This window comes from Cornus florida, unplaced genomic scaffold, assembly GCF_030987335.1.
Source record: "Cornus florida cultivar Cherokee Brave unplaced genomic scaffold, ASM3098733v1 CherokeeBrave_3.0.0_Hap2_Chr11, whole genome shotgun sequence".
NCBI classification, from domain to species: Eukaryota; Viridiplantae; Streptophyta; class Magnoliopsida; order Cornales; family Cornaceae; genus Cornus; species Cornus florida.
The window spans coordinates 106,533,554-106,556,155 of record NW_026775581.1 but is presented as its reverse complement, the minus strand read 5'-3'; the positions used below and the strand labels follow the sequence as shown (position 1 = coordinate 106,556,155).

At 32.5% G+C, this 22,602-nt stretch overlaps 4 protein-coding genes across 4 annotated transcripts; 3 read left to right on the top strand and 1 right to left on the bottom strand.

The window, feature by feature from the left end:
- Window positions 1-5,739: 5,739 nt before the first annotated feature.
- On the top strand, window positions 5,740-8,702 carry LOC132283299 (ethylene-responsive transcription factor RAP2-12). The gene is made up of 3 exons (XM_059785237.1): window positions 5,740-6,139; window positions 7,431-8,368; window positions 8,475-8,702. The coding sequence occupies exons 1-2, from the start codon at window positions 5,887-5,889 to the stop codon at window positions 8,321-8,323; spliced, it is 1,146 nt and encodes a 381-aa protein (XP_059641220.1). The 5' UTR covers window positions 5,740-5,886; the 3' UTR covers window positions 8,324-8,368; window positions 8,475-8,702.
- A 2,906-nt stretch (window positions 8,703-11,608) lies between these two features.
- On the top strand, window positions 11,609-13,176 carry LOC132285234 (uncharacterized). The gene is made up of 4 exons (XM_059787405.1): window positions 11,609-12,201; window positions 12,310-12,402; window positions 12,499-12,566; window positions 12,808-13,176. Exons 1-3 carry the CDS (start codon window positions 11,638-11,640, stop codon window positions 12,559-12,561), a joined length of 720 nt encoding a protein of 239 aa, XP_059643388.1. The 5' UTR covers window positions 11,609-11,637; the 3' UTR covers window positions 12,562-12,566; window positions 12,808-13,176.
- A 1,932-nt stretch (window positions 13,177-15,108) lies between these two features.
- On the top strand, window positions 15,109-19,093 carry LOC132285508 (GDSL esterase/lipase 5-like). The gene is made up of 5 exons (XM_059787699.1): window positions 15,109-15,406; window positions 15,512-15,633; window positions 16,914-17,144; window positions 17,850-18,105; window positions 18,742-19,093. The coding sequence occupies exons 1-5, from the start codon at window positions 15,148-15,150 to the stop codon at window positions 18,972-18,974; spliced, it is 1,101 nt and encodes a 366-aa protein (XP_059643682.1). The 5' UTR covers window positions 15,109-15,147; the 3' UTR covers window positions 18,975-19,093.
- Window positions 19,094-19,434: 341 nt separating this feature from the next.
- Window positions 19,435-22,570, bottom strand: LOC132285509 (GDSL esterase/lipase 1-like). Its single transcript, XM_059787700.1, has 5 exons — window positions 22,178-22,570; window positions 21,964-22,085; window positions 20,248-20,466; window positions 19,876-20,134; window positions 19,435-19,766 (listed from the first exon to the last, which is right to left on the bottom strand). The coding sequence occupies exons 1-5, from the start codon at window positions 22,428-22,430 to the stop codon at window positions 19,522-19,524; spliced, it is 1,098 nt and encodes a 365-aa protein (XP_059643683.1). The 5' UTR covers window positions 22,431-22,570; the 3' UTR covers window positions 19,435-19,521.
- Window positions 22,571-22,602: the final 32 nt, after the last annotated feature.

Sequence of the window (22,602 nt, the reverse complement as noted above, 5' to 3'; positions counted from 1 at the left end):
GTACTATAATATTATAATATGATCACTATTATTGACAATCATTTTACTTTAACATTATTAATTTATTGGTTCTTAAGATTAGAATCACTAGATTAATTAATAGCAATAATAAAGATGTACCCAGCCTATCAGTTAAATTAGTATTAATTATTCAACTTAATTGTTTGGTGCATGTATGGTGGTGAGTTTCATATCTATCAACTGTTAATAACAATAATTAAAAAAAAGAATAAATGAAATAAAAGAGTTGATTTGACTGCAAATTACAATGTTTCTAAAAACAATAATTTAATTTCGAGTAGTACATTGAACAATTAGTGCTTTACAAATAAAAAATTAAAATGCGTACAAAATAAGATCAAAACATTTGACTATGGGCAATTAATAATCAATATATAAGATCGCTCGTTGGATACCATTAATTATGAAGTTCTGAAATATAAAAGGTTCATTCTAATTATACATGCAATGTTAATGCTATTTGGGGTGTTGAAAAAGAAAATTTTAAGACAATTCTTTTGATATTATTTTTATATAAAATCATTAATTAATGTTATTATTCAAATCCATATTTTAACACTTTTTAATTTGAATTTTCACAAACTTCAAAATTAATGTCAAACAAAATGTTTTTGTTTTTGTTTTGAATAACTCAAAGTATTCGAGGCTTCACTCTAACAAGTCGGGTAAGTAAATATAACAGCAAAAGTGTGGCATCAAATTACCATAAGTTCTTAAAAGGAATTCAATCCCAACCGGTCATTTTACCACTAAATCGACTCCTTAAAAATATGTTAAACAATTTTTTTTTTTTTTTTTTTTAAGGTAAATATGTTAAACAAATTGTTGTGAGAACTCTTCTGATCAAAGTAAAAACTTGTGAAACGTTTTTTTTAGGTAAATATGTTAAACAAAATGTTGTCAGAACTCTTCTGATCAAAGCAAACGGTACATGCAACATGTTATAGCAAACAATTAAAATTGTTGCGCATACGACAAGTGCATGATAGTTGCAACTTGCAACTAATTTACATGAACTGATGTCATCTGCACAAAGCTGTGTCAGTGCAATGAAAACTTAGATTTTTGGGATATCCCCACCATTTAATTTATAGACTTTAATTCATCTAAATTAGCAAATTCACGTAAATTATTTTTACAGATTTATTATTCTTTTCTTTGTAACAGCGACGTCTAGATATGGACCGTCTTGTATATTTTTCTCTTGATGTTTCCAATTGTTTCTAAATGTATTATTATGAGATCTTTACATATTTATATATATAAATAAATCAACATCCGAAGAGGACATGAGATATAATATCACTCACTTTTGAAATTTACTTTTGAAATTCAACATTTTTGTTGACCTTATTTATATAGACTTTTGAGCACTTAGAAAATTACGCATAAATACGTGCATAATACATACGAATATAATAACTTGACACACCAAACACATTGAATTCCGTCTACCGGTTAGGGAGGTGCATGTCCATCAATACAGACTTGTATATGTAGATTGCTTGTTCTTCTTTTTTTTGTTTTTTTTGGTTTTTTTTTGGAAAGGTAAGTTTGTTTTATAGAATAAAATAGATACAAGATTTTACAGGCCATTTGCAATACAAAAATACTGAGAGAAAATAATTTGAAGAACACGGCTCTCTAAGAGAGTTTTTGGGGATGATAACAGTCTAAAGCGCCAAAAGGAACCAGAATCACTCACTTCATGTGTTGTTGGCCCCACATTTCATTACTGTGGGTCCCACTCACCTTACTTTATATAATATTGGGTTGTTTTGTCGTCTTCTATTCTCTGTCATCTGTTCCGGCATTTACGCCAGATTCGGGTGCATGCACCTCTTTTATTTTTCATCCTTTTTAACCAACCCACTTTACGTTACTTCTCATTTTTCACCCTCACCTTACGACCTTTACCACGCCGTAAATAGCACCGGCATTTGCTACACTACCAAATTTGGTCTTCCATTCATACCCTCTTCCTCTCATTAATTCCACAATTTGCCATTTTAAACTTCCCCATTAATCACGCAAATACAAGGTGGCACCATGGTTAAAAAGAAAAAAATTTAGATTGTTTACTTAATAATTTAACATTAATTTAACATTCATAAAGTATGACTTAAATTCAAAATCTAACTAAGAAGATGGTCTCGATTCACTGAAAAAAAGCATTAAAGCCGTATATAATAAGAACGTGAAAGGCTTATATGTAATTTTTTCTGACTAGTACTTGAGTTTGAATATAATATAATGTAATTGAGAAAAAAAGAAAAAAAAAAAGAAAAAAAAAGAAAAGAAATGATTGTGTGAATTTCATGAAAGTTAGGTGGTTGAACAGGCTATATGTCCAGTCAAATTAGGTGACCCCAATTCCTTCTCTTAAATTAGGTATGCTGAACCTCAAAAGGATCCATGAGGGCCATCAAGCATCAGAGGCGGAAATTTGAGGAAGATAAAGTAATTTCCAATAAAGCCCATCATGTACCATTTTTAACATATAATATATATATATTAAATTCTTAATTTTCAAAGAGAAAAAGAAATTGAGTTACCCTAGCTTATGAATTACTCGTACTTTTCTTTTATGCCGATTAAGAAACCTATTTTTTGAGTTGAATACATTACTTTCTCCATACACACAGCGGCGGAGCCAGAATTTAATTTAGGGGGGTGTAATGTACTTGACTAAAAAAAAAATAGTTCAAATGACATGATTAATTTAGTTTTATTTTGAATTTATTGAGTTCATAAAATTACAACAATGAATGTAAATAAGAGGAAAAAAAAAAAAAAAAAAAAAAGGTTACATACGAGTGATATACAAGTTCGAAAAGAAAAATTTTAAGAAGTGCAAAAAAAAAAAAAAAAAAAAAAAAAACAGAGAACTTTGAAGAGAAAAAAATTAGGGTTTAATTGAATAGCAATGTAACTTTTTTTTTTTACAAAAAAAGAAAATTATAGGAATTTGAAGAGTAAATGAAGGGAAAAAAAAAAAAAGGAAATAAAATATAATTTTAGTAAATGAAAATTTTAGGAGAGCTTACTATAAAAATTTCTTCATGTATGATAAAAAAAAATAACAACAAAATGATACATAAATTGGGGATGGAGTGGGGGGGGGGGGGGGGGGGCACTCATAAGTTGTCGTGGAGTTATATATATGTGTGTGTGAGCATTGTTTTTGATAAGACGATTTGTTTTTATTTTTGTTTTTGTGTTTTTGATCGGACAATAATTAGGGTGTTAGTAATTAGTGGTTAGTGAAGATTAGGAGAAAGAGGATTGAACCTAAGATTAGAATTTGAAAAAATAAATTGTATATTGTGTACGTATGATTAAGTCAAACTTGACATAAGTTGTTTGCACGGCTAGCACTGAATATATGTTTTTTGAAGGGTAAACCGTAACTTTCCGGTCAAAAAAACAACAATTGTCACTTTTTGTTGGGAGCAGCAATAAGAACCACATTTTTCTACCACCTTCATACACCAGAATGATCTGGAAGATACACGATGAGGTAAACATATATGGATTTTCCACGTCAAAATCATATGCCTGCTCATGTAACAAATATACATAAATGAATTATTATATATAAATGGATAAATGGTGTTAATGAATTATATTTATTATTTAATAAAATTAACGTCTTATAATTTTGAAAAAATAAAAATATAAAAAAATATTGTTTATTGTTACAGAGATATTCACTTTTTGTCATTAAATATCACTTTTTGTAATGCACAAAAAATAATACCTAATGTACAAAAAATAGTATTCGTACAAAAAAATAATACTTAATACACAAAAAGTGATATTTGACAAACAAAAAGTGGTATATGATTGCACAAAAAGTAATACTTATGTTATGTGCTTAAAAGTAGTATTTTTATGGAGTAAACAATGTTATTTCATATCTATGTCAGTAATTTGGTCAGTTTTTTTTTTTTTTTTCAAAATTACAAAGCTTTGATTCTACCAAATAAAAAATATGAACTATTAACATCCTGAAGTAAAATGAATACTGTACGACTTTTATAATGTGTTACGGCACTGCCTTTATTTCAGAGTCCATGTCCCATGTTATGTGACACATCACGCATCCCACGGCCTTGTTGCTATCCATTCCTTCTGATAGTGACAATAAACATGCATTATACGACAGTGTGCAGTGTTGACAATCACATGATTCGCATCAATTAAGTAATTAAATTTTTTTTTTTTTAACAAAAATATTAGAGATTAATGATTAGAGGGGAGGAAGTAAGCTTTGAACATATACTTCTAAATATATGGAATAATTGAAACAACTCAATCATTCGACTAATACGTCACTAATTTTTAATTTCAGAACTTAAAACTGGATGCAATAAGCTACTTATTTTTAATTTTAGAACTTCAACCGCATACAAGAAAGTATTAGCTATTGAATATCCAAATCTAACATTGTTTAAGAAATTTAACATTAAATTAGTCAGTACCTTGTTAACCAAATTTCAGTACCATTTTCCATTTCTTTACAAGAAATCGTCATATGGTGGATATCTCATCAGATTGTTGTAATCTTCATTTACAGTATCTAAAAAAACTGTAGTTATTGAACCCACCTACAATGTCTACAATATCCTAGATGCATGTTCCTCTGTTTATCTTGAAAATTCTTTATTTTTTATTATTAATAAAATATTTATAAAGAGGTATACCACGTAACAACATACCCAAAATATATATAAATTTTTTTCAGCCCATGACTTATTCTAGGGGACAAGAGTCATTGCCACTGGGTTACCTTTTCTAGATGATACTTAGCAAATGTTTTACTCCGTGGCAGTTCATTTTTTTTTTTAATGTTCCGAATTAGTTGTTTTATTTAACAAGTGAAAGTAAAATAACTATTATCTTTTTATGGTAATTTTAAATTTTATAATTTTTTAAAAAAATTAAAAGAATAAATTGATAATTTTAAAAGAAATAATAATTAAGAATAATGCATTAATGGCATGATTCTTAAAAACTTTAATGGAAGAGATAGACTATTAATAAAAGATTGAGGAAGTATTTAACATAGAAAATTTGATTAAAAGCCTAATTAGTTTTCATCTCCCGACTAATGTGACAGTCAAAGGGAAATAGACTCTGTTTTATTGACTATTGATTTGTGTCTGTGTAAGATTCCAGTTGGACACGGTTTATTTGGGTTGCTAAAAAAAATCGATTTGGACATCATTTAATATAATTAAAAAATATGACTACTTCACAAATTCAATTAATAAAAGCTTTTCTCATTACTTTTAAATAATTTTCTATTAGAAAAAAGTCAACAAAATATTATTTAATAAACTAAAAGATAAAAATATTAGTGAATTAGAGGATAAAATTCATATAAGTTAATGCGGTGAAATTTTAGAATTGAAGGATCTAGTGATTATGCTCTATGTCATTAAACACTTTCATACGTACAGTTTCACCGCATATAAATATGCTCTAACCTCTAAAACATCCCACGTGTGAGTTAAATTGACGTTCCTGTCCTCGTAATAGTACTGATAATACTATAGAACCGAAATTTAAGCTTAATCTTGAGGGTATTCCAGGACTAAAAATCCTACAAACGTAATTAAAGAATTCAATGAAGGGTATTACAGTAACTAATTCCTGTACTACCTCGTTCCTGCCGATTTCAAACTGAGAACTATAAAGTGGACCTTCCTAGCTTATAAACCCTAAACTTTCTGTTCCTTCTCTTCCAAACATTTTCTGAAAAAAACTCCCAAGAAATATATTTCTCGATTTTCCTTCTCTCCAAACGGTCCTGCTTTTCTTAAATATTCCAACATTTTCTAGGAAAAATAAAAAAGAAGGATGTGTGGCGGTGCCATCATCTCCGGCTTCATTCCGGCGAACAAATCCCGCCGGTTGATCGCCGATTACCTCTGGCAGTCCGATTTCAAGAAGAACCCTAGCAATTACTACTCCAAGCCCCTGAGATCTGACATCGTTAACCTCGACGATGACTTCGAGGCCGATTTTCAGCATTTCAAGGAGTGCTCCGATGATGAGGACGAGGACGTCAAGCCCTATGCTTTCTCTGCTTCAAAGTCTGCCCTTTCTCATGGTAACAACAACCATTTCTCATCTAGTTTATCGATTGATTTTTATTTATTTATTTGTTTTTTCTTTTTCGATTTGAACTTGAAAGGTATGATTTTTTGGGGTTTGGAGTGTTTCTGATCGGTCTAAAAAATATTTATTTGTTTGTTTATTATTATATTTTTCTCAGTTTCTCCGTCTTTTGTGGAGGTTCAACTCAACTATATCTTTTTGTGTATTTTAGAATTAAAATTTAATTTTGATTGCTAAAAAACGCAGCTTTGTAAAATTTTGCGTGCTCTTCACTGAGCTACAATGGAAATGATATAGCCCTTTCCGATTGTTTTTCGACAAAATAGTTCCTTGGTAAATTTTTACCGGGAAAAGATATCTTGTTAAGACTCCCTTCTTTTATTTATTTTATTTTTTTGAAAAGGAAATAATGGTCAAAAAGCTTTCTGGGGAAAAAATTCCTTTGCGGATTTTATAATTTCTGGTTCATGGATCTAGCGAGGGAAATGAAAGGGAAAGAAGGAACTAGAGAGGAAATAGTGATTTTCGTCATGTTTTATATCTTAATTATAATTATATTTAAAATTTCAAGAAGAAAATTAGGAAAAAAGAAAATTAAAAAAATCTTCCTTAGCAGGAGACAAGATGGCTTCCTTTGCATGTTGCCATTTTCCTTCCTGATTTATTCCATGAATCAAAGAGGAAGACTTGTGGAAGTAAAAATTTGATCACAGGGTCACAGCTGAAACATTATTAGGGAATAATTTTATTTTTTCACGAGGGTATATTCAATTGTGGAAAAAGCCTTAATGTGGAGTTATATTTCTTGATGTTTTTTCACCTTGAAGCATGAAGAGTGTTTATCATTTTCCTTCAACGAATTAGATTAAGAAATCTTCACATCTCAGTTTTAATTTATTTTATCTGAATTCTTCATTTGACATGTGTTGTTTCTCTTGTTTCCTATTAACAAGTACATATTAAAACAAAATTTTATTGACTATAAAAAGCAGATTTATACTTATAGAATGAGATATGGCTGTAGGAAACTGAAGAAAAAAATATATATATATCAACAAGAGAATGAAATAAATTTTTTTTTTTTAATAAACAATTTTTATTTTTTATTTTTTTTATTTGGAAATAAATACACGAAACGAAAAATGGTTCCAAACAAGCTCTTGATGATTCACGTTTTCCCTAGATATGGTTTTTTCCCAATATAGACTTATGTAAGTTCACAGTGCATTTAGTTGTTTCAACTATTATTTGAAAATTCGTTTTATTTTTTCTTATTATTGAAGGATCTAAATCTACAAAATCTGTGGAATCTAATGGGGAAGCCGAAAAATCTTCTAAGAGAAAGAGGAAGAATCAATATAGAGGGATCCGACAGCGCCCGTGGGGTAAATGGGCTGCGGAGATCCGTGACCCGACGAAGGGAGTGAGGGTTTGGCTTGGAACTTTTAACACTGCAGAAGAAGCTGCTAGAGCTTATGATGCTGAGGCACGGAGGATTCGTGGCAAGAAAGCAAAGGTGAATTTCCCTGATGAAGCTCCACCAAGTGCCCCAAAGCGGACCATCAAGGCAAAAACTCAGAAAACGATTCCCAAGGAAAGCCTGCAATCTGATCAACTCACTCTGAACCTGAACTTCAATTTCACAAACAACACAGATTACTATGATACCTTGGGTTCAGTGGAAGTGAAACCGCCAACTAAGCAGTATGGATTTGCTGATACCTACACTGGTGCTGGCGAGGTTGGACTCGATTCATTTGGTCCATCAGATGGGTCCACCCTTTATTTTAGTTCCGATCAAGGAAGTAACTCTTTTGGTTGTTCTGACTTTGGGTGGGGAGAACATAATGCAAAGACACCTGAAATATCATCTGTTCTGTCAGCGACTGTAGAAGTTGATGAAGCTCAATTTATGGAAGATGGTAACCCTACGAAAAAACTGAAGTCTGATGCAGGGAACGTGGCACCTGTTGAAGAAAATGCTGTGAAGAATTTGTCTGAAGAGCTTTCTGCTTTCGAATCCCAGATGAATTTCTTTCAGATTCCATATCTTGAGGGAAAGTGGGATGGCTCGGTGGATACATTCCTCAGTGGTGATGCGACTCAGGATGGTGTGAACCCTATGGATCTGTGGACATTTGAAGACCTTCCTTCTATGTCAGGAGGAGTTTACTGAGCAACATCTGCCCCTTATGCTGGTTTTCTGTAAATAAGTCTACATGTATGCAAGTTTTCTCATTCTAGTATTATCATGCATGTAATTTGTCATTTGTTGGAGTTTAGTTGGGCAATAAATTGCTTTATGAGTTTCTTTTTTGTTGTTTCAGGTGTCTGTTGTTCGTGGAGATGGGAGGACAAACAGTAAAACCATGCCTAGGCCTTGGATGGGACGTTTTTTATATGCTGTTGGTATTTTGGAGGGAGAGTACATAGGTAATTAGGTTTACTTTGTATGAGACCTTGAATTTAGGTTTTTGAACATGAAATCTGTATGGATGATAATGACATGTGATGAAACTATTTGGTATTACTGACTATCGCTCCTTGTTTGTTTCTATCGTGATCCCCCCATTCACTCTCTCAAACGCCATCAAGTGTTGGTTCTAAATACCTAATATTTTTTTATTGGGAATTATCTTTTTTAAATATATATATTATAAATTTATTTTTACAGGCTTTAATTGTTCAGTTATACCTACTTACATGTTTCAGATTCATTAATTGATATGAATTGATTTACTATAGAAAATGGCATCTTTAGTTTATGATGGTAGTGAAGTTGTGATAGTTAATTTTCATGTATTTTGGAGTGGTCATTATTTCATTAGCTGCGACATGTGGCCTACCTCACAATATCCTTTTGATTTCCATGGAAAAAGATTGGATGGGTAGGGAAAGGGAAAGAGACGTGGAAAGAGTGTCATTTCCTTTGGGCTCATCATATTACTTGTTCTGGAAAGTGGACGAAATTTCTTCCTCAACGAATCTTTTTCTTTTTTGAAACATAAGCAACAAAACTAAGAAAAGTTTGTGGTAATGAAAAAATAAGTCCTCATTTCTTAAAGTTAATTCCATTTTAGGGGCTAGATTGGATGAACTTTACATATACCCATGTTTTAATGGGAATATATGATTGAAGCAAGTTTTGGAAGTTTCCCATGTGAAAGTGTCCAATTTTTAAAATTAGCAAATTGGGTGGCTGAAGTTGTAATTTTAGACATTATTCATGGGTGGACAGTGAAATTTGCAACAGTAGGAAGAAGTTGTAATTTTTAATAATGATGTGGCAAACAGCTGGTAATGAGTTGCTTTCCTCACCCTAAATATAGGAAAATGAATGGGATATTATAACTGAAAGAATAGTGGAGTGATTGACAATCTTTTGGATGCATTCAAGGGAGACTTACTTGCATCCAAGGGTACTAGTACATCAACTTGCTCTTTCTTTATTCCATCCATGTTTCACTTCTTTGTTTCCGCAGTATTTTTAGATATATATATATATATATATATATGGGATGTACAATTATGGGGTGTACGAATACGATAATTTATTAAACAATATCATCTTATTTGATAAAAATGAATCAGGTGACATTGAATGTAGTGAACTATTATTAATCCTTTGTGTGTGAATGACTCTCCTCCTTTCGGCTTTGTAGCAGTCAAGGGGTGGGGTCCAAATATTATTTTTTGAGATCACAATGCTCGGAAGATTAAGACCTCTTTGATGCGGACTACACCCAAAAAATCTAAAAACTGAGCCCATAAACTAGTACTATTGTGATAGTTGGTTAAGAGAGAGCTTTTGTCTTGCACAATCTTCTTTTTTTTTCTTTTTTTTCTTTTTTTTTTGTTGGGATTTACTCACACTGCCTTCATTGAAGTTACATTTTTTTGAGAAATAAGAGCCTTATATCGCTAGGCCACAGGCTTGTTAATCTGCACAATCTTTTTCTCTATTTTATTTAAAAAATTGTTGTATTACTGCTAGGTGAAGTACTTATGTTTCCTGTTTTTCTATTACACTATTGATCTAATATTATATAATTGTGATGGTTTAATCTCATCCAATAATTCTTAATCCTTTAAATTCGAATAGAGTTGGTGTGAAGTCGATTTATTATAGAACCGATCAAATATGCCAAAAAAGCAGTCAAAAGTAAGGTCTTCAAAGTTTTGTTTTTTTTTTTTTTTTGGATGATGATAACAAGGTTTGGATCATTTAATTTGGAGACCTGTCATAACCTATCGACTACATTTCTTACCTGGATACCACAATTGTAGGATAGGTTCCAATTTCCAAACCGGACACTTTTGATCAAATCAAATTTCTTGTCCGAGCAGTTGCTTGATATTATGATAAAAAGGTTGGCCAATCAAATTTAAATCACGGGTTCGGATTTCATAATAATTTCCGACTGTTAGACCTTTGGTGTGTCTGGTCTGTACTCCCAACACATTGCATTAGCGGGGTTACTTACCCATTTCTATTGCCATGGATGCAAAATTGAAGCACATATTAGAAAATTTTCCCCTAAAATCAAAATACTTCTTTTGCATAGTTATAAGGAGTGGCAATATTTTACACCACACGAGATAAAATGATTTGGGTTTGGGCTAATCATAATCGTGTGGACACGAATTGACTCGCTAACCAAACGTGTCGTATTCGTGTTTGACCATGTAAACACTATTAACCCGATTAACTAAACGTGTCTGATAAACGTGTCATATTTATGTAAAAAATGACCTATTTAACTAAATGTGTAGAATAAGTATGTCGTGTTCGTGCCAAAATTGACTCATTTCGTATTATGTCAAGTCTTGAGTCATTTATTAAACAGGTTACACGTATAATAATCGTATTCGTGTCTTAATCGTGTCGACACGAACATAACACACCAACATGAATTATCACCCCTAGTTAGTTAACGAAAATCATATAAGCCACATTTGATTTAATTAGGCCATAATTGACACTGTTGGAGCTTTTTATTTCCCGTACTGTCGGCTCCCTATGGGCACCATTAATATAGACCACCTAATATAACAAAAATGACGATTTTATGTAACATGAAATAATTCAATATGGTGATTTTGTGAAACATAAAAGATTATTTGCATGTGGAGTGACGTGGCACGTATTGGACTGTGACAACTGGCCAATTGTAAAACCTCCAGTACATGCAAATAACAGAATAGGAGACCCTTCATAGAAAAGTAACACTGTTAATTTGGTTCTAATATTTAACGAAGTTCACAGAATCAAAATAGAGTTGTCAATAGGAACAAGTCATACCTTTCCCCTCAAAGTCACTTATTGATACAAAGGGATTTTAAAGTCCTAGAAGTCACTCCAAGAAAGGAATTCAGAATCAGCCCTCACATTCCTCCTTTATTTGAAAGTAGTATCCTTCTTTTAGTAATCAAATAATCACATTAAGAGTTACTTCTTAAACATTAATTCCAATATGAAGAAGTTCTTCCATGGATGCTCATCAAGCACAATGTTCATATGTTTTCTGTTTTGTTGGACAATTTTGCCATCCATATTCCTTCAAGAAGTGCTTCTTCTTTCTTGTTCTCTTCCTTGTGTTCATTGTAACAGCCTTGGGGTTGGCCACATTGATCACCATCTTCATCTTGAAGCCTAAACAGCCCATTTTCTCTCTCCAAACAATCAAATTGGATTCCTATAAGCTCGGTTCTTATTCGGACTCAACCCTGTTTGTTTCATCTGTTGCTTCTTTGAACTTGAATGCCCAAAATCCAAACAGGGTTGGCATAAGATTCAGCCATTCGCGGCTTCACATTCTCTACCAAGGACTTCCCATAGGACTGATTCGAGTCCCAGGCTTCTACCAGCCTCCACATAGCATGAACATAAGCGTAAGAACGCGACTTCTGTTGCCTTGTCTCAATGTTAGCCAGCTCCTAGCTGGGGTGGTTTCATCTCAAGATGATTCAAACAACAATATTGTTCAGATGAAAATATATGGTGATATCAAAGCTTATGTGAGAATATTTCATATTACTTTGCCAAAAGTTAAGGTTTGTATTGTATAACTCATCATGCCAAAGTAATATATGTGTAGGACTACAAGTTTTGTCATGAAGGAAACGACTTCTGGTTTTTTCATTCATTTTTTCTTTGTGTAGGTTGCTTTGGATTGTGACATAAATATTGATTGTAGAGAGTTCACATTCAGAAATGGACTTTATAACATCATGACACTAGTTCAGAATCACACTGTATGTATTATTTCATTCTTTTTTCCCTACAATATTTCAAATGCAAACTCATATATTTATTAATTCTCAAATTACCACCTGATTTCAACTGTCCAGGCATCTTTTCCTTCGAACTCCCAAACATTCTTCAAGAAGTGCTCATTGGCTTTTTACTTGTAAAAAAGGTAAGTACGCATTACCTTTCAATGCCTTTCCCAGGGCTAACCACGGACTGATTTCAGGGACAATTAAATTACTGAGTAATTTGAGTAGCAACAATGTAGCATTCCTTTCCAATAGTGAGTGTCTATTTTCTATTAACGAGTGAGATAGTGACGTGCTATTGGAGGGGTTGGGGGGGCTACATGATTGGTTACCCCCAATTAATACTTGAAAATAATAATAATTATTGCTATGGTTTTGCAGGTAATGAGACAGAGAGAAATATGTTTTAGTCCAATTTTGGGAAATTCAAGTGCTCTTGAGCAACAACAGACAAAGGTTGGGTATTGTGGAAAGTTGTGTTGTGAGTGGGCAAATAGTAAATAGTGATCTGACTCTAATTGTTTCTGAATCAGATTCACAACCCTTTTATTGATGACCTCCTTGACTACAAATTGTTCAATTCCTGAAGAGGTTAATACCATTCCAAGGACAAGATCTACAGAGCTTCCAATTATTTCAGATCCTGTGCTGCCTATTTGCTACTACTCTTAATTAATATGCCCCCTTGTGGTGTGGGATACATATATATACATATATTTATTTTGATTTATATATGCAATGTAACAATTTTTTTGGCATTTGAATTCTGATTTTATAATGCAATGTTGATAAACAATATAAAATAGAAGTGAAAATCAATAATTTTTTGCTCCTCAAAATGGATTGGGATTCATTTAGAAATGGAAAGAAACAGAGCAATATTAATGCCTTGTCAAACGATAAAATGAAGTCAATACTTGACGTCTTATTTTAATTATAAAAGACCATGTGAAATTAATAGATCAACGACTTTGCATTATAATTGAAGAAGTCAACACTGCATTATAAAAGACAACATGTGAATATATAACAAAATTAGTTCTCCGTGTGCTTAGTACTTGGCTTGTACATATTTCTTTCACACGTTGTTGATGCTTGTAAGGAGACTTGGGAGAGGGAACTCATGGAAGACATGAGCCTCGTTTATTTTTATTTTTATTTTATTTTTTACAAGCATGGATGTAATATAAATATTAGATATTTGCAATCACTCTCAAATCATAATCAAGACTTGAACTCGAGACTTAAAGATAATAATTCTGAAAATTTATAATCCGAACAAACTTGATAGGTTGAAAAAAGATACTATATTTTACATGTTTAAATCACACTTTTGATGATTAAGTAAGATTAATAAACAATGATCTTAAAGATCATTGTTTATTATTTTTTAATATTATAATAAACTATTTCAAAAAATAGATGCATGTAGAACCGTTCTAAAATGATATTTCTTTCTTATCAAAAAAGTGTCTTACTTTCTTTTTTTGTCTGTTCCAAAATAATAGTGCATTTTCCTTTTTCAAATAATATATTTTACATCTTTCTATATATGTCATTTGAGTTTAAAATTTAATATTTTAATATTCAAAACTTCAAAGGTCAAGTTTGTAATTTTTTAAATAGACAATGCATTTTTCACATATCCCCTTCAAAATTATTACTTTTCATAAGTAACACACCAAAGAATATAAAATTAACTTGCTCAATAATTCGTTGTCCAAACGATAAAGTTGCTCCGGTTGTCCCAAAACTCCAACTGGCTTCACATGTTGTATTTTGTCACTGAATTAGTTAAATATTACAGCATGCACGAGGAATGATTCCAAAATTTGAAGCTGAGTACTCTTTTACCCCAAATTAGTCCAAACGATGATGAATCTTGTGCCAATTTTTTTTTTTATAATCAATTTCATCAAAGTTTGCTTTGACTTTTCCACATCTAGTTGCAAGCTTTGACCACTTCATTTCAAATTGTAAGAAACCGTGTGGACATCTCTTCAATAATTCCCTCTTTTTTTTTCTTTTTCTTTTTCTTTTTTTTTTTTGGTTTTTGGGAAAGTAATTCTCTTAAATTTAGATGGAAAAGCATTGGGCATGTGATAAAAAAATAAATAAATAAATAAATAAATTCAAATATTTGTGTCACTAGATTCATTGTTGGTAATTCAACACTTACACAATTTAAACTGTTTATATGTCAGTGTTATCATAATAGTCCCCACTTGCATAAAATAATTGATTGGTCCACATATCATTTTTTTTTACCACCATATTATATACTCATCTGTTTTATATTAGTAATATAGTTTTCCTTTTTGGAATCTCCCAGATTTATTATCTCATTTAAAAAGTCAAACAAAATAAATATTATCTTTTTATTATTATTTTTTAAAATTAAAAAATTTTCAACTCGACAGTACACATATTTAAATATAAAAGAATAAATTTATAATTTTAAAATGAAACAATTCATTAATTTCATATCAACGTAAAAACTTCTAAAATTAAATATGAACAACCAGTGTGGGATGAAGGGAATATATTAAAAGCTATTAATCATTATGATCTTCCTTAATCGAGATTATAGAGATATACCTAACACTTAGCGGGATTTATTTGTTTAATTTTTTTTTTACCGTTACGTATGGTATAAATCATAACATATTATAAACAGCTCATCCTGGTAAATGAGAAAGTGGTGAAGAAAAGAAGTCACTCATGGCAAGACTAAGCACCAATTCCTCTATCTTGATCCTCTACATGCTTTTCATCCCACCATCTTGCCTGAGCCAATCCCAGAAGCCCGGAAAGCTCACCGCTTTCTTCATATTCGGCGACTCTTTCTTCGACCCCGGCAACAACAACTACATCAACACCTCAACTCTTGACCAAGCAAACTTCTGGCCTTATGGAGAAACCTACTTCAAGTTCCCCACCGGACGGTTCTCCGATGGCCGCTTGATATCGGACTTCATCGGTAAGATTAGTATTGACATCCCTTATGCCATCATCACCATCCATTATGGTTAAAAATTAGCTATCTCTTCGTTTTACTAGAGTAGTTTGTGTATTTTCTTGGCAGCCAAACAAGCTGAGCTGCCATTGATTCCACCCTTCCTACAGCCGGGGGTTCGCCGGTATAATGCCGGAGTTAACTTTGCATCTGCTGGAGCTGGGGCATTGGTTGAGACTTTTCAAGGAGCGGTATGTAAATTATTTTTCACATTTTGCAAAAGAAAGTTGACTTTTGGTAACAGGGCATTTTTGTAACTAGTTAGGTAAAAAAAACAGATGAGTGCATGTCTTTCAAGAAAGTTACTTCTTTCCTAACAAAAAGTTTGATGTTAGTAGTTGTGAATCACATCTCACAAAGCAAAGATTAGTGGAGCAACCCTAACTTTGAAGCTATTTCAATGAAGAAAATTTTTCAGAAGGAAAATGATAACGCTAAATTCAGACCGTGTATCAGTACACTTTTTTCAAAAATATCCCGAATTACATCCAAATTAAACACAAAGGAACTAGTGGGAAATTTGATTTTCAATCTCCTAATATGCAAAATAAATAAATAAATAAATTTGGGAACTTTAAATTTCTATAGGAAGGTCTACAAATTATTGTAGTATTTAGGAAAAAAAGTGAGTTGAAAGTCTGTATAGCTTGAGAAATAAACTACTAACACAAAGTTTATGGGTATTAAAAGTATGGTTCGTCATATCTTTCGACTCTTTTTCAAATTTAATATGCAATTCGTCAATTTATACTAATTTTGTCTAACCCTGTTATACCCGCAATCGCAACTCATACTACTACCAATGATAAAAAGGTAGGACCTTTTGCAAAAACCCCGGGAATCACATTTCTATAAGTCAACTGAAGAAAAGGGGTTGTTTGTTAGGCAAAATCCAAATAGGAATGGTAATAATTTAAGTTAGGGCTCAACCCCCAATCTACTTTTTACTTTTTATTATAGGGTTGGATGCAAGTATATATTGGGCGTGGTCCCCTATATCATATCACCAAATATGGAGACTTGATTGGTCTAACATCAAGCCAGCTCCAAAAACTATATTCATGTCTTCTTCTTTCCGACACGTCCACACCATATATATTTGTTCTTGTTTCCTAGATACTATCCAAACTCATTTTGTTTCTTTTTTTCCTTTGTTTTTTAGTAGTTGAAAAAATAATGCAGCCTATAAGGAGGAAAAGAAAAGGTATGGATAGGATCAATTATGAAGGAAAACAAAAGAAAATGATAATGTTCTTCTTTAATTTCTTGTATTTTGACTATTATTATGTGTGAAACATAGTGGAGAAACAATTAATCACTATAGTGGACTTCCTTTTCATTTCTTTCTTTAATTTTTCATTCTTTTTTTCTTTTTTTTTTCTTTTCCCCTTTATTATGGTTTACCTATTCCAATGCCTTAGTTTGATCGATCAGTGCAGACTACTTAGTTGTATATTAATTAAATTTTCAGGTAATTAATCTGAAAACACAGCTGAGTTACTACAAGAAGGTTGAGGGTCAATTGAGACAAGAATTGGGGTATGTTGAGGCCAATAAAACCTTATCAAGAGCTATCTACTTGTTTAGCATTGGCACCAATGACTACATCAGTCTTTTCCTAACCAATTCCACCATGTTTCACTCCTATACTAAATCCCAATATGTAGAAATGGTCATTGGCAACTTGACTACTGCAATCAAAGTAAGTACTCTCTCTCTCTAAACACTTCCACCCTTCTCTCTCTCTCTCCAAACACTTCTCCAACTAGAACTCATCTTAAGAGTTTTAGGTGTTATACTGTTGTATGTGATCGGATAACCACATGTTATGGATAACCCCCAAACCCCAAATCTTTGAGATATTTGTATTTTAGTATATATGTGGTGAGGATCTCTCCCTTTTTTTACCATATAGACTTTAAGGTGAATGAAATAGGGGGATCTAAATCATTTCCAGTGAAACAGTAGGTCAGTAGGTTATGTTCTGTCCGTTGGAATGCTGTCCTTTCAAATTTTACTTCAATCATTTATTGAAACACACACAAAAAAAGTAGTAGTAATTTTTGAGGAGATATTCCAAACTCATTATTACATGAGTAAACTACAGTGATCTCTCTTAAGATTTGGACAAATTATACACAATACACTATTTAACATTTGTTAGTTTAATCTCTCCTAATATTTGATGCGTGTGCTCAATGATACTTCCTTTTCACTCCCAAAGTCTCTTTCCGGCTCTGACATGAAATTAGAAAAGGTCAAAAAGTAATCAATGTTAAATAGCTTACTGGTGTAATTTGCTTAAACCTTATAGAAAGTCAATGTAATTTACCCTTATTACATTGTTTAAGACATTTTACCATTGTCTATCACCTTCAATGATTTTGAAGTACTAATAACTTGGCAGGAGGTATATGATCGAGGTGGCAGAAAATTTGGGTTTCTGAATTTGGGGCCCTTGGGTTGTTTTCCAGGACTTCGAATAATTAAACCACAAAGTAATGGAGGCTGCCTAGAAGCTGCTTCAACCCTGGCAAAGTTGCATAATAAAGCACTCTCCTATTTCTTATCAGACTTGAAGAATCAGTTGCAGGGTTTCAAACATTCACTTTACGACTTCAACAGTAATCTGAGGCAAAGAATAAACCATCCCTCCAAATATGGTACACACACATATATATATATATTTATCTTCAACAATTCTCAATTTAGCTTTATATCAATTAGATGCATTCAAGCTCAAACAAAATTTGGATTGAAAAAAAAAAATGAGAATAGCTTTAAATGTTATTGGCCGAACCCTCACATTCTCGTTCCCTCATGTGAAGTGTTCAGTCCCTTAGCAGGCATTTGTAGGTGTGTTGAAGTATTTAGAAAGAAAATATATATATATCTCACTAGTGGGCTAAGATTTGATCCATGAGTATATAATTAAATTGATTAAATTTTGACAAGACCTTGTTGGGACTCTCACATACTATGAAAAATGTATACTTTTTAGGGATTGCGTGTACACTGGACCTCCAAAACCTGCCTTTAAGTACATAGTACACCACCTTGATCTGATCAACACCCTCCCCTCCATTATGTGATAAGGCATGGGCATGATCCTCCCAACCAATTATGGGATGGACCAAAACCAGACTATCCACAATGTTCACTGGTTAGGTGGCCAAAGATCATTTGATGATGTCAACAAACTCTAGACTGTAATGATGTTTATTTGTCTTTAACTCTCTCTACTTTCAATTGCTAAAGTTTCAAATGCTGAATGATGGGAAGTGTTGTGCATTGTAAAGGTTTCAAGGAAGGCAAAACAGCATGCTGTGGAACAGGGCCCTTCAGGGGTACATTCAGCTGTGGAGGAAAAAGGTTAGTGAAGGAATTTCAACTGTGTGAGAATCCAAATGATTATGTGTTTTGGGACTCTTACCATCTCACTGAAAGGGTTTACAAGATGATGGCAGATCAAATGTGGAGTGGAGCCAATAGAGGTTCTTACAATCTGAAGGATCTATTCCAATGCCTCTAAATTTGCCTCAAAATAAATTCAACTGTAAACACAATGTGTTCAAGAATAACCTATAACATTTATTGATTGCCCAAGCAAGCTATTATTTTAATTCTTTTTTTATCCACTTATGCACAGATGAGTACCATGTTTCATTTCAAAATAAAGGAATTGGAGGGGCCTTGCTCATGCAAAAATTGAGGATGGGACTTGGCACAATGGTAAAGTTATTTTATTGTGACTTGGGAGGTCATGGATTTAAAATAAGAAATAAACTCTTCATGTGAAGGTAAGACTATGTACATATAATCCTCCCCAACATCTCAGACCCTCGTGCACTAGACTATCCCTTATTTTACTCAACAAAAAGTTACAAGGATTAATTTAAAAACCATCAAAACATTTATGAAACATAATAAAAAAATGAGGCCTTTCTCCCAGAAGGATGAAATATTGAGCCACACACTTATTTATACTCAGGTTTTTTTTTTTTTTTTTTTTTAATAGGTCCACAAACACAATAAATTGGGGGCCAAATTATTGAGTGAACATATATATTAGTACTAGATTACCCTTGTGTATGTTGAAATAGAGCCTTCACATTGTAAGGCATTGCCACATCAGTATTTCCACTCCACATAAGCTTGGCAACATGCTGATTTGCTGCTTCAGTGGGATGATCAGAGTCAAAGAACACATATTCACTAGGATTCTCACACAACTCATACTCTTCTACTCCTCTCTTCCCTCCACAGCTATTTATTCCCCTGTATAGACCACTGCCACAGCATGCACTATTCCCTACCTTGAAACCTTCACATCACAATCACAAAATATGCTCATAAATACTTCATAGAGAAAATTTTGGGGAAAAGCTTTTTATCTACCATATATATGTTAATTAAGAAGATAGAAATGATACCATATTTTGTTGGGTTGTCTATGATTTCACCAAAACCAATAGATCCCATGAAATTTGAATACATAAATCCTTTCAACTTCTTCTCTAGCTTGTGGAGAGTTTTGGAAAGTGCCTTGTTGTGTTGCTTTACTAACTCTGCGATTACTTCTTTGCAGTCAACAACATTGGTTGGACAAGTGAGTATCCTAATACCTGGTACATTTTCGTAACTCCCCAAGCTATAAATTCCAAATTTCCTCCCTCCTTTCTTATATATTTCCTATAAAAAACAATATTCACAAGTATAAATCATTACACCCAAAGGTATGTGTGTATATATATATATATAGAAGTGAAGGATTGTGAAAATTGTGTATAAATTTATGTAGTTACTTTGAACACTTGTGTCAAGTTGCCAACCACCAGATCCACATATTCTTCTTCAGAATATGAAGAGTTCAGAAAAGGGTAATTGATATAGTCATTGGCACCAAATGCAAACATGTATACAGCATTTAACAACATCTGCTCAGCTTCTGTGTCACCTAGTTTCATCCTCCACAGCTTCTCTACTTTCTTAAAATTGCTTAGCTGTGTGTTAAGGTCAATCACCTACACAACACAACAACACAACTATGCAATCAAAAAATATTTTAAATCATAATAAATCATTAACTTGATGATACTATATATATCTATTTATCAGTACAAGATTAAAAATATGAAAAGTAAAACAGAGAAGTTATGCTAAAAGAGCAACTTTTTGGATGAACATATATTCGAGTTATATTAAAGGATCAAATTCTAATCAGGGCTGCCAAACTATAGAGTAAAGGACAAAGATATTTCAGCACAGGAAATTAACTCATTTGAAAGAATTAAAATATCTCCACCGTGTGAAGATTTTATATGGGACCCACATGGGTCCTACTTGAAATATCAAGAGGCAGATAAATTTTAGATATTTTAAAGAGTAGGCAGATAACTCGCACTCGTGCTTATTAGCCACAAAATTCTTATTTTTAAGGATTTGGGAGAAACAATTAATTAAGAGAGAATCCTTCGCAATTAAAGAAACGAATCAAGCTTTTTTCTTTCTCTTCTCTCCACGTTCTCTCTTTCTCTCTCTTGATTAACACCCTCAACAAATCTGTCTCTTTCTCTCTCTTGATTAATCCTCTAAGAATCTGTCTCTTTCTCTCTCATAGTTGACCCTTTGTTTTTTGATCAAATAGTCTCTCCACTTGCGTTCCATCCTTCCTCATTGCTAACAGACTAGGTTCTTGTAAGTTAGACTTCATCTATCATGTTTGTGACACTGTTTCATTCTATTTGAAATTTTTTTTTTTTGAGCTTTGGAATAACCTCATCACAAAAATTTTACGTGTTGTTTAATTATATTTTGAATTATTATTATTATTTTTTTTTTTTCATGTTTTTGAGCTTTAGAATAGCCTCATCTAAAAAAATTTATGTGTTCAAACTAAGAGAGAAATAAGCAAATTGGTTGAGGGTTAACCGAGAGATGAAAGAGAGGACGTGGAGAGGAGAGAGAAAAAAAGCTTGACTTGTTTCCTTAATTAATTCTCTCTCCCAATTCCTAAAAGTAAGAATTTTGTGGTTTATAAGCACGGACTCTTTAAACTTTTTGCAAAAGCACTCTCACAATAGTATTACTCTATTTTGAAACACCTACTTTTCTCAATTTACCTATAATTTTCCTAGAATAAAACCCCATGTAATTGTGGAAAATATGTGCCATTTTCTTGGTACTATGGTCAAAGATGAGGGCGTCGACCATAAGAAAGTGGGTTTAAACCTTAAGAGCAGCAATCTTTTGCCATTAATAAGAAATATATATGTATATATATATATATATCTAGTCCTCCTCTGCTAACACCTTCAATTAAATTGAGACCATATTGAATAATGACCTAATAGATATGACTTATGAGGCGTCATTTTTATTTTATTACAGAATAGAAGTTTATATAATTAGTGAACAGAGTAAAGATAATTTAGAGCACCTTCATTGATCTTTAGAGGTCCGTAATTGGTAAAAATAAAAAAAGAAATAAAAAAAGGGGTATAATGAATAACATTACATACATATCCTGGATAAATTTCAGCCAAAGCACCAGCTCCCGAAGATGCAAAGTTTGCCCCATAAACAAAATAATGATTGTTTGGTTGTAGATACGGAGGAATCAGTGGCAGCTTGGCATACTCAGCTGCAACAATTAAAACTCCAACTCTAAGCTAACTATCATTAATATAATTAATTTCTAATAAAAATTTTGGTAGTTGTATTAAATGATCTTACCAATAAAGTCTGGGATAAGACGGCCATCAGAAAATCTCCCAGTGGGATATTTGAAGAAGGATTCACCATACGGCCTAAAATTCGCCTGGAAACCAGTGGTAGTGTTGATGTAGTTACTGTTTCCGGCATCATAGAGTGAATCACCAAAGATGAAGAGGGCGGCGTGTTTATAATTATCATCTGTGCAGCCTACTTGAAGGAGAAGGCTTGCAAATGGCAGTAGGAGGCAGCAAAAAAAGCTCAATGTTGCCATGTGAAGCTAGCTACTTCAATTTTGTGCTACTTTCTCTCTTGGTTAATTACTAGTACTTATAGTAGAATCGAAGCACAAATATGTCCATTAAAAACTGTTCACAATGGATTCACATTACAAACACATGTAAACACTGTGATGACTTTTAATCAATTAGCTGTACTTTTCTTTG